This window comes from Erinaceus europaeus, chromosome 3, assembly GCF_950295315.1.
Source record: "Erinaceus europaeus chromosome 3, mEriEur2.1, whole genome shotgun sequence".
In the NCBI taxonomy this organism is placed as follows: Eukaryota; Metazoa; Chordata; class Mammalia; order Eulipotyphla; family Erinaceidae; genus Erinaceus; species Erinaceus europaeus.
In genome coordinates this window covers 41,063,766-41,079,007 of record NC_080164.1, presented here as the reverse complement: position 1 = coordinate 41,079,007, position 15,242 = coordinate 41,063,766, and the positions used below count along the sequence as shown (strand labels likewise).

Below are 15,242 nucleotides of genomic sequence, written 5' to 3'. Positions count from 1 at the left end.
TGAGAACATTCTTTTTAAAAAAAAAAAAAATTATTTATTCTCTTTTGTTGCCCTTGTTTTATTGTTGTAGTTATTATTGATGTCTTCATTGTTGGATAGGACAGAGAGAAATGGAGAGAGGAGGGGAAGACAGAGATGGGGAGAGAAAGATAGACACCTGTAGACCTGCTTCACTGCTTGTGAAGTGACTCCCCTGCAGGTGGAGAGCTGGGGAATCTAACAGGGAACCTTACACTGGTCCTTGCACTTGTTGCCACGTGCACTACTGCCGGACTCCCAAGAACATTCTTTAAAGTTTGTATTTGATACTTGATGTAAACAAGTACTGGTAGGAGCAAATATTCACCTCAGACTTCAAAAACATCTCAAGTGGACAGGAGTATACTCACAAGAGTGCAGTGAGGAGTGTCTGTGTGTGTGTGTGTGTGGGGGGGGGGTCAGTTCACAGAGCCTTTAAGAATTTCTGGTCTTTGTCTTCTTCTAAAAGTGAGTTAGTTCAGTCCAAGGGAACTGATGCTCACCTGCTTCAGTCCTGGTCTATTCCTGAGTAGACATATTGGAACATGTCCACAACAGAATATAGGACTAGTGGGAGAGAAAGACATCTTTCTGGATGTTTGGAAAGGATCATGTTAGAATAAGGTGTCCTATTGGATAGGGTATTCTATTGAATAGGTATTCTGTTGGATAGAATGTCCTGTTGGATGGGCTGTTCTATTGGATGAGGTGTCCCATTGGGTGAAGTGTCACACTGGATGGGGCATACCATTGGATGAGGCTGTCCACTAGATGGCTGTCCTGTTAGATGAAGTGTATCATGAAATGGGATAGCTTGTTGGATAAGGTGCCCCATTAGATTAGGTATCATACTGAATGGGGCATTATGTTGGGTGGGGTATCTTGTTGGATGAAGGTTCTATTGAGCAAGGTTTCTCACTGAATGGGATATCCAATTGTATCTTAGCTGAGAGTAGGAAGCCACACTCTCAGACAAGTTTTAAAAATATATTTATCCTGTTCCATGTGAGTGTTTAGCAGGGAAAGTGTTTGAACCTGGTGAGAACCTGAGCACAAGGGAGGATGCAGGATAGTGGTATCAAATGATGAGCAGGCTGGTGTCAAAATCACTGGCAGCAACCGTGGTGGTAAGTGGAGGCAGTCCCCCCAACCTTCTTTTCATGGTCATGGGCACTCACAGGAAGAGTTTGATCTACTACCTGGCCTCTAGAACCCTCTAGGAGAGTTTTTGAGACCTCCCTGAGATTCTCCTGAGAATCCCAGTAATGATGTTTAGTTGGTGAGGGTCTAAGTCCCTAGGAATAATGGGAGTTGGAAACATCGTTTCTAATAGTATGAAGTTTCTCACTTTGCTAACAATCACAGTGCCAAGGGAGACCCACCACAGAGCACCTGGGACCTTGTCAACTCAAAGATGAACTGTGAGGTACAGGGCCCGAAGGAAGCCCTGAACACTGACCCTTGGTTGGCTCTCTGGCATGGACTTGAATGAAGGCATCAGAGTCACCTCTGAATCACTTAAAAAAAAACTATAAGTTGTATTTTAATCTCTTAAAGAAAGATGTTGGTGGGAAGGGGGATGGGTGGTGGTATACATGGTTAAGCACACATATTGCCATGAGTAAAGACCCAGGTTCAAACCCTGATTCCCATCTGCAGGAAGGATGTTTCACAAGCAGTGAATCAGGTCTGCAGGTGTCTATATTTCTTTCTCCCTCTCTCACCTCTGAATCTTAGATGCTGGGGATGCTTAGTTTGTGGGTGCTTTGGGCACCAAGTAGGACTGCAGCCTCTGATTCACCCCCAATTTTTTACCCCCCACTTTGCCTTATTCCCTGTCTGGTACTTTTTGGTTCATGACTGAGCTACACAGGGAATTTGTATAGACCCATCTTGGACAGGAACATGCACAGACAGAGAATAGCCTTGTATAAACTCTGAGGAACAGGGTCTCCTCATTTGAAACCCAAGTCTCATAAATAACATTTAATGCAGTGATTAAACAGCAGTGGAGTCACAATGTCTCAAGAGGAAAATCATGCTGATACCACAGGGACTGGACAGTGTTAACTGTGGAAAAGGCTTTACAACTGGGGGTGGTGGGGTGTGTGAACAAGAGATAAGGTAGAAACTGAAGAAATGGATAAAGACAGAGTATATCTCAGGGCAATCCCTGCCATGTTTCTGTGGTGTCATGACATGTGGGACAGAGAGAATTGAGGGCTTCAAAAACTGTTACCTGAGTTCTGAGTTTAATCATATCTGCCTCCATCTGGGAATTGGATTCATTCAACTCCTTGATTTCTTCATCTAATTGTTTGATTTCTTCATCATTTTCTATACCTGGAATGATAAATGTAAGTATGTTAAAACATATTATACAGAAAAGGGCTCAGGTTAGAATTCTGAGCTTTTCTATGTTCTCTATATATTTGGAATTGAATTTGCTGGGAAAATACATAATTGATTTAATGAAAATCACAGCTTGTGTGACATTCCCTACTATTGCCCTCTTTACAATCAAGACATATAAAAAGTAGGAAAAAAATCAACAGAAGGCATGTAGTAGCCCTGGTTCTGAAAGGTATATCTTCTGAGGATAACTAGTCAGAGCATAGGCATGTCCTTTGAATTCAGACAGAAACCATCTTGGTTCTAGGTAGTGATTTATTTGACTGTATTTATTTATTTTTCCTCTCTGTGTATTTGTCTCACCATCTCCTTTCTCTGTTTACTCTGGGAAACTATCTGGCTCTGGAGAATATCCAAAGACTAAAATAAAGTATCTCTCTTTATAGAATGTTTAGATTTTGGGAGGTAGGTGGTGGTGCAGCTGCTTGCGTACACTCATGACCATGTTCAAGGACCCAGGTTCAAGCCTGTGGTCCCTACCTAGGGGTTGGGGTGGATGTGCAAGCAGGGAGCTTCATGAGTTATAAGGTAGCGCTGCAGGTTTCTTTTTCTCTTTCCCTATCTATCTCCCCCTTCAATATCTTTCTGTCTTATCAAAATAAATGAAATTGAAAAAAAAAGATTCTAAAGAAAGCTTAGATTTGGGGTAGTGAAAACTAATGAAGTGAAAACAAATGAAGTCAGGAAATTGCTGATTCAGTGATTCTAAGGCCCAGCTACTTAGTTGACTAGAAGACAATGCTGACACAGTGATAGATCACAGGTAGGATAGTTCACAGCTTTTGTCACTTATCCCATTGGGATTAGAGTTTGAATGTCTACATTTTGAAAAGACACATCACTCATTCCATGCTAATTTTAGTGGAACATGTAACATGATATAAACAAATGTGGGAAATGGAGGTCATCTCAGAATGTCCATATCCATCCCCTGAAAACAGACTTACCAGGTTATCAATAACTACAGCTTTCAGCCATCTATGTTCTGAACCTAAGGCATGAAACAGATCTTTTTATCAGCTTACTATGTTTTCTGTCCAACTTAGGGACCATACCTCTTAATCACCTTAATTTGACTTAATGAATTTAAAGGGCATTATGGAATATTAAAAGTTTGAAGAATAAGTGCCTTTTAGTTTCAGTATGTTACTAAAACAAAATAGATACAGGAAGATGAGAAAAGAGGATACCAGTAGTGTTTTGCACATCTTTTATTAAGAGCTCACATATGAAGCTACTTGGATGTGTAAAGCATTCCATTGCTTAGGAGACCCTACTGCCCTGGTCCCACATAGATCCCCTGACTCTCTAGCAAACCAAAGTCTTATCACTTCTAGAGACATATCTGCACTTTTCTCTGATTTCCTAGACAGCAATTTGTAAGACAATTTAGCCTTTTGTGTGTATGTTTTCTGAAATGTCGGGGATAGTACTGGGGACTACAGATGAAATGGGTTCCCCAATTTCATTAAGTGGCTGACTTTAGTGGCACTTAATCAGTAGAGGGAAGGCAAACACAGACATAGGAAGAGTTCAGATGCTAGATGAATAACAAATGCTCACTGCTAGCCATTGAAAATAGAGTATATCTATAGTGGGCAAAGAGATAAATAGCCTATATTTCTAATAAGTGTAAATCTACTCTTCTAGGGATGATTGAAGACAAAAGGCTAGGGGAAAAACTTCCAGGAGAAGAATGAGCAATGATCAGATAAAGGTAGAAATATATTTTTGAAATATAGAGTCCACTAGGACTCTCTGAATACTAGGGTGGGCAGAGCATAAGCTCTTCATCACTCCTGTAAGGCCTGAGCCCTCTCCTACAACAAATCCTCTGCAGTCAATGCAGCTCACACTCTCAGGTACAGAATGTACCAAGACAGCCTGCACCTCAATTCATACCCCTGAGACCATGAGTCCTCCTTAAAAAGAAGGGTTTCCTAATTCTCATCCCTGTTGAACTCATCTTACACACACACACACACACACACACACACACACACACACACACACACACACACACACAGAAACCAACAACAACAAAAAACCTCTGACAGCTCATAACCATGGAGCCAAGCAGATAGCAACACTGTAGCACACAAATTTCTATTTGTCCCACAGTGGATGGAATTCACTTGCTATTCAAGTCCATAGGAAATATGGAACAGAGCAGAATGGGGCAAGGGTAAGATGAAGGCCTGGATTACATGAAATCTCTGCCAGCTTCAGATGTGCACGGCCCACACTAGAGCTCCACAAAACTCTCTGAATACTCAGTGTTTAACTAATATAAAACACCATGATGTGGGATGAGAGAGAGAATACACATCAGCTGGCCAACTTGCTAGCTGCAGAGTGTGGTTGGGATGGGCACCTCAATTGTGATACTTTCACGTGTCACATCTTGGTATCACCTATCTGAAACTCTTTCTTTTAATTTTTTATATTGATTGATTTATTTTCCCTTTTGTTGCCCTTGCTGATTTTTATTGTTGTTGTTATTGATGTCGTCATTGTTATATAGGACAGAGAGAAATGGAGAGAAGAGAGAGATAGACATCTGCAGACCTGCTCCACCACCTGTGAAGTGACCCTCCCCTGCAGGTGAGTAGCCAGGGGCTCAAACTGGAATCCTCAGCTGGTCCTTGAGCTTCGTGCCACATGCGCTTACCCCGCTGCGCTACTGCCTGACTCCTCCTACCTGAAACTCTTTTTTAAAATTTTTTAAATTATTTATTTATTTATTTATTTTCCTTTTTGTTGCCCTTGTTGTTTAACATTGTTGTGGTTATTAATGTCGCTGTTGTTGGGTAGGACAGAGAGAAATGGAGAGAGGAGGGGAAGACAGAGAGCAGGAGAGAAAGACAGACACCTGCAGACCTGCTTCACCGCTTGTGAAGCGACTCCCCTGCAGGTGGGGAGCCGGGGGCTCGAACTGGGATCCTTACGCAGGTCCTGGCGATTTGCACCATGTGCGCTTAACCTGCTGCGCCACCGCCCGACTCCCCTACCTGAAACTCTTAATAGAAGGGTAAAGAGGTATTTGCCCTCCAGTGTTGCCCAGAATGAGGTTGGATTAGTACTAACCTCTCTGGGTGCAGGAGCAAGTAACTGCTTTCATAGGAGACACTGTCAACACTCACTTGATTGGATGACTGCTGACAGCTTTATAATACTCAGATCAGATTCTTTTCCAGCTTTGGCTGTTTGGTCTCACACAGTTGAATTCACCAAGAGGAAGTGGAACGAGAATCTTGCAAACTCAATTACCCTTGACAATCCAGGCTATGAAATGTCATTACCACTGGGAACACATTCACACACCACTGTCATCCTTTGTGGACATTAGGGAATAGAGCATCTGAGACCCAGAAAAAAATGAAGTAATCACATGAATGAGGTTCTTTGTCTCCCCCCCCCCCGACTTCTAAAAAACAGAGAAAATGTGGGTTCTGTGGGAGAGGGTCCTAGGTGCTGCCAATTTTAGTGAAATTAAGCTACTCAATTATGAATTTATTTATCTTTTGTAAGGATTTCTTTCTTTCTTAAAAAATATTTATTTATTTATTTATTCCCTTTGGTTGCCCTTGTTGTTTTATTGTTGTAGTTATTATTGCTGTCTTCATTGTTGGATAAGACAAAGGGAAATAGAGCGAGGAGGGGAAGCAGAGGGGTAGAGAAAGATAGACACCTACAGATCTGCTTCACTGTTTGTGAAGCGACTCCCCTGCAGGTGGGGAGCTGGGGGCTTGAACTGGGATTCTTAAGCTGGTCCTTGCGCTTTGCAACACCTGCACTTAACCTGCTGTGCTACCGCCTGACTCCCAGGATTTATTTCTTTAATAGATGTTTAAATCAAAGCAGTCTAGACAAATTGCAAACACTTGTAAGTGTGAACTAAAGACCAACATCACTTGAATATTCCTAATTTCTTGCATCCTTGGGCTGTGATATGTGGCTTTTCCAAATAAATTTCTGATAATATTTCTGAACAAGTTCTTCATGTTACAATATTTACTTAGTTTTTATTTTTAACTCAACCATTTAAAAATCTCTCTTTACCCAGGTGTGCTTAATGGTTTCTACAGAGGAACTGAGGTATCAATAAGGTCTCTCAGATAAAGACTTCCAATCTCCCTATGAATATACTGTGCAAAGGAAAGGCAATTAACCCATAAAAGCACAATCCTTGGGGGCCCGCTGTGTGGTTCTGCACCTAGTTAAGAGCACACATTACCACGTGTGAAGACCAGGATTCTAGCCCCAGTTGCAGGGTAGAAGTTTCATGAGAGGTGAAGCAAGTCTTCAGGTGTCTATCTTTTCTCTCTCCCTTTCTATCTCTCAGTTTCTATCGGTCCTATAAAAAGGACAAAAAAATTGAAAGTTGCAGAGCCTGGTTTTGAAACACTCAGACTGGGACTCTCCATCCATATCTTTATGCTTAGAATTTTGTGTTTAGTAATTTCTTTAATCCTTCTAAACTTCATATTCCCCTACTGCAAAATGTCCCCACCCAAGACCCTGACTGTTAACTATTAATATATTAGACTTGCAGTGAATCCCCACTTTGTATTGGCTAAAAAAAAGGTTAAGTATTAAATTTTCTTTATAGAGTCAAAGAGGGCCTAAGCATTTGTGTCTACCGTTAATCGGGGTTCTGACCCTAAGTGGCACCAAGTGTCTTGCTTGTCTGGCAACGTGAGCTGACACACAGCTAAGGAAAGAAAAAGGGGTAAGTGCTGTATGTGACTGGCATAATGGGCTTCAAATGTCACTGAAGTAACACAAACAAAACAAAGCTCCTCCTCACAAGTTATAAGATTTTTTTATTGTGAGTTTAAATAGCCACCCCAAAATATAAAGATATTTATAGGAAAAATTGTATGCCACAGGGTTGCTTTAAATATATCCCTATCAAAACCTTGGACCAGAATGTCTGGTTTATAAAAGTTATGGGAAAATATCCACTGTATAAACTAACTGGATATCAGGTTTCAGAAAAAAAAAAAAAACAACAGAAAACCCCCCCTTCAGATCAGATCAATCTTCTGTCCAATTTCAATGCCATTTAAAACCCAACAAAAGCATTAGCCAGGGTGCCCATGATGACCTTTCTCTGAGACTTGCTTTAGAAGGGCAGAATGGATGAAAGAGAGGAGCTTTTGTCTGTATGAATGCAGGGGCACTAGGCCTGTACCTTTTCTCATTGGGGCTGTCATTCCTGCTTCCTGGGAAAAGTCCTGTGAATCCCAACCAAGTGTCAACCCCTAATTCCTGCAAAATTGTTTCCTTCTAGAACTTAAGTGTGAAGTCCTTATATGTGAAGGTGTGAGAGGCAGAGAAAGAGATAAGGGGTAGGGAAAGAACTGACATAGGACAGGCAGATACTCAGTCCATCAGACTGGAGAGTCATATGGACTGTCTAGGGCTGAAGACAGATTTCCTCAAAGCTATGCTGCTCTCAGGGCACCTATGAGTCAGTAGGAAGCCCACATCCAGAGAAGAGAGGGCACCAGGCTGGGGGCACAGACTGAGTCCCCGCTGTTCTCTGTGGTGGACAACAGGGAACAGTGGGGATTATGACACTCCCTGCCCCTGAAGTAAGCTCACTGTAATACTCGTTTTGTTAGTGTCTGTGTCTTTTTATTATTTTGTTTTTTACCAGGAGGGTTATTGCTGGTGGTTCACACCTCCACGATTCCACCACTCCTGGTGCTCTCTCTCTTTCTTTTAGATAAAGGGTGAGGTAGATAGATAGATAGATAGATAGATAGATAGATAGATAGATAGATAGATAGATAGATAGATATCATAGAACTACTCCACTGCCTAAGATGCTTCTCCTGTGTTGGTGCCAGAGAGCTGCATTGGCCCAAAGCTCAAACCTAGGTCCTCAAACATGGTAAAGTGTGCACTATAGCTGGTGAGCTCTAGCCCCTGAGCCTTACATATTTATTTATTTAATTAATTTTGACAGAAACCAGAGCACTGCTTTAGCCTATGTATTGCCAGGGATTGTATCCAGAACCTTTTCTCTACAGTTCCTGTTCTCTGCTTGCTAAGTCACCCACCTAGCTGCAAATGTCCATCTCTTAGGGTGGCACTAGCAGCACCTGGCCTGGCACATAGCCTGCAAATAACCAAACTAGGACCAAATTTTGTAACTGAGCTCACAGTGGGGTCTCCTGCCCCTTAGGACAGGCTTAAAGGAGGAGGGGCCTGGCCTGAAGCAGAGTTTAGAGACCAATAAACTTGTCCTTCAAAGACTTTGCCAGCCAACAGAACAAAACCCCACTCAAATCAGCATGACCTACTTGAGGATGATTCTGTTTTATTTCAAGCTCCTGCAAAACCAGCGAGCTTGTCTGTTAGCTGGCACTGGTCACATGACACTTGGCATGGTCCAGTAATTTCCTTCTCTGAGCTTGCCTTTCCCTTTTAGGCAAAAAGAAACAGCTGCCCTCATTCTTCAGGGATGCTGGGATATCAAGCAGACAAATACAAGAAGTACCTAGCCCTGTACTTGTCCAGTACCATTACAGCTCTTTGCCTCAGCTGCTCCAACAGTCAAGGAGAAGAAAAAGTGCATTTCATTTCTTTCTCTCCTAAAGGTTTGGGGAAATAAAAGGAGAATGTAGAGAAGGGCCAGCAGATAAAATTCCAGTAAAGAGCCTAATAGGCTTGAATGAACATTAACCCAGGTATACTAGAGGGGACCCCTGATGCTTCCTGGAGTGAAGTGAGCCCTGATTAATTCCATGAGATTATTCAGTGAGATGATGAAAATATTGATAGTTATGTTTAGGGGGAGGAGGAGAGGAGATGAAAGAGAATCACCTTTTCCTAAGTTTTAAAAAGAAGAATAAAAGAGGAATTTAAGAGAAAGAGGAACTTTCAAGGACTTTAGGAAGACTCCTTTCCTCCCTTTCTCACCCTAAATAAATGTTTTAAAGAAGCTGAAATTCTGATACAGGATCTGCCTTACCAAAGTAGGCTCTATAAACATATATTTCTTACTAGGATTTTGGAGTCTCTGCCCATCCATACTCAGGTTCAGAAGGAGGATAGCTTCTGAACACATATGTTAAACACGAAGCCAGAAAATTAATCCTCAGTTAAGGTATCATAGAAAAGGAGAGATAGAAAGAGGGAATGGTCTTTCTCTCTCTCTCTCTCTCTCTCTCTCTCTCTCTCTCTCCCCACCTCCCTTAATTGTGGTTGGTCTCTTGCATGTATCTGGAAGGACACCACCAGATCTTGTGAATTTCTAGAAGGCAGTGATCTCCATTCCCCTGTTATCTACTGTGCTGAATAGAAGAGCAAATCTGGAAGGCTGTGTTTGCAGGACGCCAAGATACAAATATCTTGATGTGACTGTTTCCAAGAAACTGAGGGGTTACATGTTCAAGTTACTGCTGACTCCTTGTTGCTATGCTCAGGACCCCTAAGGAATGTGACAATGATAATTTGTGGTCACAAGACCAAAGAAAACTCTATTGGTTTTGAGGCTCCTTCCCTCTAACCAGGGGGAACCAACTAATTTATTTTAGATGGTCATTTTGGGAGGCTGAGTAGCATTGAGAGAGACAAGCATAAGGCAAATGCTTAGTCCCCAAACCAGATTTATGGACAGAGTATCTGTGATGATTTCAAGGGCTGTCAACCAGGAAGAAATCTCATGTAATGTCATGCTTGGTTCCTTTAAAGAACATGGGGATAGGGGGTGTCTGCCCAGAATCCCTGCCTTATATTTCACAGGAAGTTCACATAATCTTCCCAAATAGCTGAAAAGAGAGGATGGACTCTTGGTATTAAAGGAGTTGATGAATGGTCACAGACTGTACTAGGCTTCAGTGTGTGTGTGTGTGTGTGTGTGTGTGTGTGTGTTTTCATGCACACAAGCTATGCTCTACAAAGCTGCCATTGTTCCTGGGAGAATACAGGTCTCTGGAAACCTCTGATCACTTTTTTGTATATTGCCACCAGGGTTACCCCTGGGGCTCAGTACATGCATGACAGATCCAGTACTCCAGAGGTGATAATTTCCCTTTTTATTTCCTTTCTTTTTTATTTGATAGGTCAGAGAGATATTGAGAGAGTATGGGAAGATAAAGAGAGAAACCTGTAGCACTGCTTCCCCACTTGTAAGGTTTTTCACCCTTCAGGTGAAGACCAGGGGCTTGTATGTACCCTGGTTTGTGCACAAGGTAACGTGTGTACCACTGCCCAGCCTCACTGATCACATTTTCATCAACTTATCAATCCATACAATCATATGCTCCTATTATGTGTGTTTTGTTTAAGAAAGCCTTATTTAATTTATAGACATACTGTTAATTTATTAACCTTGAACTCATAGTTAATAATTCTGTGACTCAACAGAACATCATCTAGTCTTCATGCTTCCTTTTTTCATTTGTTTGTTTGTTACTAGAGTACTGTTCAGTTTTGGTTTATGGTGGTGCAGTGGATTGAACCTGGGACTTTGGAGCCTCAGGTATTCAAATTTCTCCCTAAATCACCTCCTGGTATCCTTGCATTAAGACTGCTGCTTCAGCACCATGCTTGTGGCCCATATTTAAGCAGTGAAATCTCAAACAGAAAAAGCAAGACAATGTGAATAAGACAACACTTGTACAGTTCATGAAAAGGTATCTTGTCTGCAGAATGAACAGAAACCGGAAGGCAGAGTGGAGACCCGTTTCACTGCAGCTGGGAAAGCCTTTGGGTGAGATGCTGTGTGCATGTGGTTACAAATGGATTTTACCAAGGGGGAAAATTTGAAAGTCCTCTGCAAATCATGGGGTCATTCAGCTGTTTCTAAGGGGAGCAGAGCTTGTGTGTGTTCCTGGTTTCCACAGCTCCTCCTGTGGCCTTGATTCTTTTCTTAGAACTAAATAAGTCTGCTCAGCATAGGTGCTCAGGAGGAAGTGAATTCTACACACTGATTCTTGATTAAGAAAAAAACCAGGCCCCAGAGAGGTGTGCACTCAGGGTCAGGGTGTGGGAGACTATGGTTTTCCTGGCATGAGGGCTGAGCGGAGTTCTGCTTTTCTAGGAGGAGACTCTGGGGAAGGGTAGAGGCATGAAAGTTACTCTGCCAACTCTATCTTATGTTCTAGTGAGAGGTGACAACAGAAATGGTTTGGGGACAAAGTGCTTCCTCCAAAGGAAGGCTTTATAGTTGGGCTAGAAATAGGACTGCCTCTGCTTCCCAGGAGAAACTGCTGTGTCTGTACTACTCAGGGTATGAGGGGTGGGGACATGCTTGGGGAATCAGTCCAGTGAGTGCAAGTGGTGATTACCATTGCTGGCCCGCTGTCTGATGGTCAACATTTGCTCTCCAGACAGCTTTGCCTTCTTCATTGCGGACGTGGCTCGTGGGCATCCCGACAAACTGGGAACAAAAGACACAAGATGGAATTAGTCATGGGTGTTAGCACTGCCCCCCCCCCCCCAGTCTTGCAGAGGAAATGGTCATTAAGTGGGCTGCTGGTAGTGGAGCTCTGAGAAAGGAAGGAATGAAACACACAGATGTGCAGCACATCCTGCTGCACATACAGGAAGTGAAGGAGTCATGGTGACTCTGTCTGTGGTTCACAGACGTGGCAAGACCGGCTTAAGCATGGGGGTACAGCATGGTCCTCAAGAGGCCTTGGTCGGGGCTCTGAAAAAGGGGAAGGCCTTTTGCTGGCTGCCTTTCGGGACTGTTTAGGGTTATTTTAATAATTGTATTGGAGGTTACTAGTTTACAGCACAGTTGTTGACACCTGGGTACAGTCTCATCTCCTCATGGTCGGCACTGCAGAACACCCTCACCCCCAATTTTGGTCCTTTTCCAACATAACATACCAGGATGCCTGCTCTCTTCACCTCCCTACTTCTTCCCCAGAGTCCTTTGCTTTGGGGAATGCACTACACACAAAGTTTCAGTCGATGTTTTCCTTTTCTGTCCATGTTTACTTAGGACTTTTATGGAGAGACTACCTTGCTTTAAAAATCTTTCACATGAGGGGCCAGGTGATGGCGCACCTGGTTGAGCACACATTACAGTGCACAAGAACCCAGGTTCAAGCCCCTGGTCCTCACCTGCAGAGGGAAAGCTTCACAAGTGGTGAAGCAGTGTTGCAGATCTCTCTCTCTTTCTCTCTCTCTCTCTCTCTCCTTCCCTCTCTCTCTACTTCTCTATCACCACCTTCCCTCTCAATTTTTGACTGTCTCTATGCAGCAAATAAAGATATAAAAATAATAAAAATCTTTCACATGTGGCAAGTTTTAAGTTTATACAAAGAATTCAGATAGAATGACCCATTAAGGTCAGGGGCCAATGAGCATTTTATTTATATACAGGTGAAAAAATAATTTTGTATTTGTATAACATATATATTTTAATTTTTATTTATAAAAAGGAAACACTGACAAAAACCATAGGATAATGGAGGGGTACAACTCCACACAATTCCCATCACTGGAACTCTGTATCCCACCCCCTCCCCTGATAGCTTTCCTATTCTTTATCCCTCTGGGAGTATGGACCCAGGGTCATTATGGGGTGCAGACTGGGGCCCTAGTCTGAGGAGTCCTGAGATTCCCAAACAGACATAATGGGCCTTAGATCTTGAGTAAATCTTTCTTTCCATTGTTACCGGTCATATATATCAGGAACAACACAATAGACCCCTTGTGGGCCCCCATAGGACCTTGCCCTCAACATGGATCAACAATGGTAGAGAACGTTCCATCCTCTGAAGGGAGGCTGGACAACACACTCTATACTACACCTGAGGAAGTTGGGTCCTGAAATTAGGGCAGCTTGGAACATTCCTACTCATGACCACAGAATTTGAGTTCAAGTCTGCAGGGATGCAGGGGTCACATAGGCTCCTAAGCTGAATTTGTATAATATTTTATCTGTGTATATATTTGTATCATACGTGTGTGCTTTTGTGCTTTGCCCATGTATCCTATGTTATATTGCCCCTGTTGCTACCTTGTTATGGATTCTTCTCTATAGAGTACACAGTTATTAGCAACATCTACAGAATGTCTGCATTGACATGTAAGGCTTTGTGCACATCTTCAGACAAACGTTTCCAATATATTTTCTGACTTGGAATTGGGCAGTTGACTTTTGGGGAAGTATAATTTGGTATTGTAAAGACATTCTCTGTTCTTCATAGTCACACAGGAGGGTTTTGATCTATATGAGTTTTCAGTAATCACAGGAGACTATCTGTGAGATGCTGTCTGATTGCTGTGTCTTTGGTTCTCAGAGCCACGTGGGACAGCACCATGCTTGTTGGTGGTGTCTCCAGATTTAGAGGGACCAGGGAAGGGTGGTGGGGGTTTTAACAGGACATTTGAATTAGCCTCCCTTCCTCGCTTCCTAGGGCGAGCTAGCATCCACAGAAATGCCAGTAAGCAGAGCCCCCAGTGATATAACAGGGAAGGAGGGAAAGAAAGCATGGTGGGTTTCCCCAAAATGGAGGAGTCCCTTATTCTTCTGAGGGGCACTTGATATTAGTGGCTACCAGGTGACCACCAGCCTGATGGATGTTTCTACCCTTGCCCCCTCCTTTCTTCTTTTTAGAGAGACAGAAACAGGGAGAGAGTGAAGGAGGCCACAGCACTGAAGCTTCCTCCAGTGCAGTGAGGGCCAGGCTTGAACCTTGGTTGCACACATGACAAAGCAACACACTATTCAAGTGGGTTATTTCACCAGCCCTCACGGATGCTTCCTAAGATGACCTACCTCACACCTGTTCCACCCTTCCATTTTCCCATTTCCACAGTGATCTGTGATGGTTCCCCAAGAAGCCCCAGAACCTCAGCCTGACTATAGCGCAGCTGACATATATCCCACATGTGACACAGAAACCACAGAGAATTAAAGAATATTGAAAAGTTCCGAAGTCACCATGGGCTATGTCTGAAGAACATTTCCCAGCTTCTGGGAAAGCAGTGATGTAAGGCTTATGAGAGGTCTTGTAGCCCAGTGTGCCACCAAAGAGCCTGCCTCTTCTCCTGCTTCTCCACCTGCAGGTGGAAGATACCACAGTGTGCTGTCTATCTGCCTGCACTTGCTCTCTTCACTTTGCCACCCATACACTTCCAACTGCCCTCACTGCTTCTTCACTCCTTTGTTATTAAACAGAGCTCTACTGGTCCTGTGGATGCCCTGGTCAAGCCCCCAGCCCATGGAAACACAAAGACTCTCACTTCCAAGGTGTGTTTCTCAGAGGACAATGACTTGCATGTGTGCTCAGGTGGTTCAGGGTGCCCTGAAGATCAGATGTCATGTACACAGCAGCATGACCTCGAAGTTCTTTAAAACAGAGCCCCAGCCCCATTGCAGAGGCTCATGGTTACCACATCTCAGCCTTCTGTTCCTTCTCTTGGTTTTCAGTGAATAAGACTGCCAGTCAGGAATGATGAATAACGGTTTCATTTGAATAGGAGACTCCAGCTAATGCTGGGAACTAAATTAGGAGACAGAGACAGGCCCAGAGAACGATGCAGTTTGTTCAAACAGGTTTGCACGCAATTCCTCCTCCCATTCCGATGCAGTGACTGCATCGGAATGGGAGTGTTGGTCAGATTTAGAAGTCTGTCCTGCCGCCAGGATACCCTGATTCCAGTGTGGACAAGGGCGCAGCGCCATCTAGTGGCGGCACTAGCCAACCTCGCGTCTCTGTGGTAGGGAAGGTGAGGCGGGGGTGAGATTCTGAGGTCTGACTGAGAGTTCTCCGGAAATTTCTAGCTTGGGAAATAGTCCCAGGGTGGCCTTATGTATTGAGAGCGCTTCTGAAATA

The 15,242-nt window shown here is 43.2% G+C and overlaps 1 protein-coding gene across 7 annotated transcripts in view; it reads right to left on the bottom strand.

The window, feature by feature from the left end:
- Positions 1–15,242, bottom strand: part of MYT1L (myelin transcription factor 1 like) — a 527,336-nt gene that overhangs the window by 11,867 nt on the left and 500,227 nt on the right. For all 7 annotated transcript variants that reach the window (XM_060187042.1, XM_060187047.1, XM_060187048.1 and 4 more), the window contains 2 exons: positions 11,736–11,827; positions 2,258–2,361 (listed from right to left, as the gene is read on the bottom strand). In XM_060187042.1, coding sequence (XP_060043025.1) covers positions 2,258–2,361; positions 11,736–11,827 — 196 coding nt within the window. The remainder of the gene's footprint in view (positions 1–2,257; positions 2,362–11,735; positions 11,828–15,242) is intronic.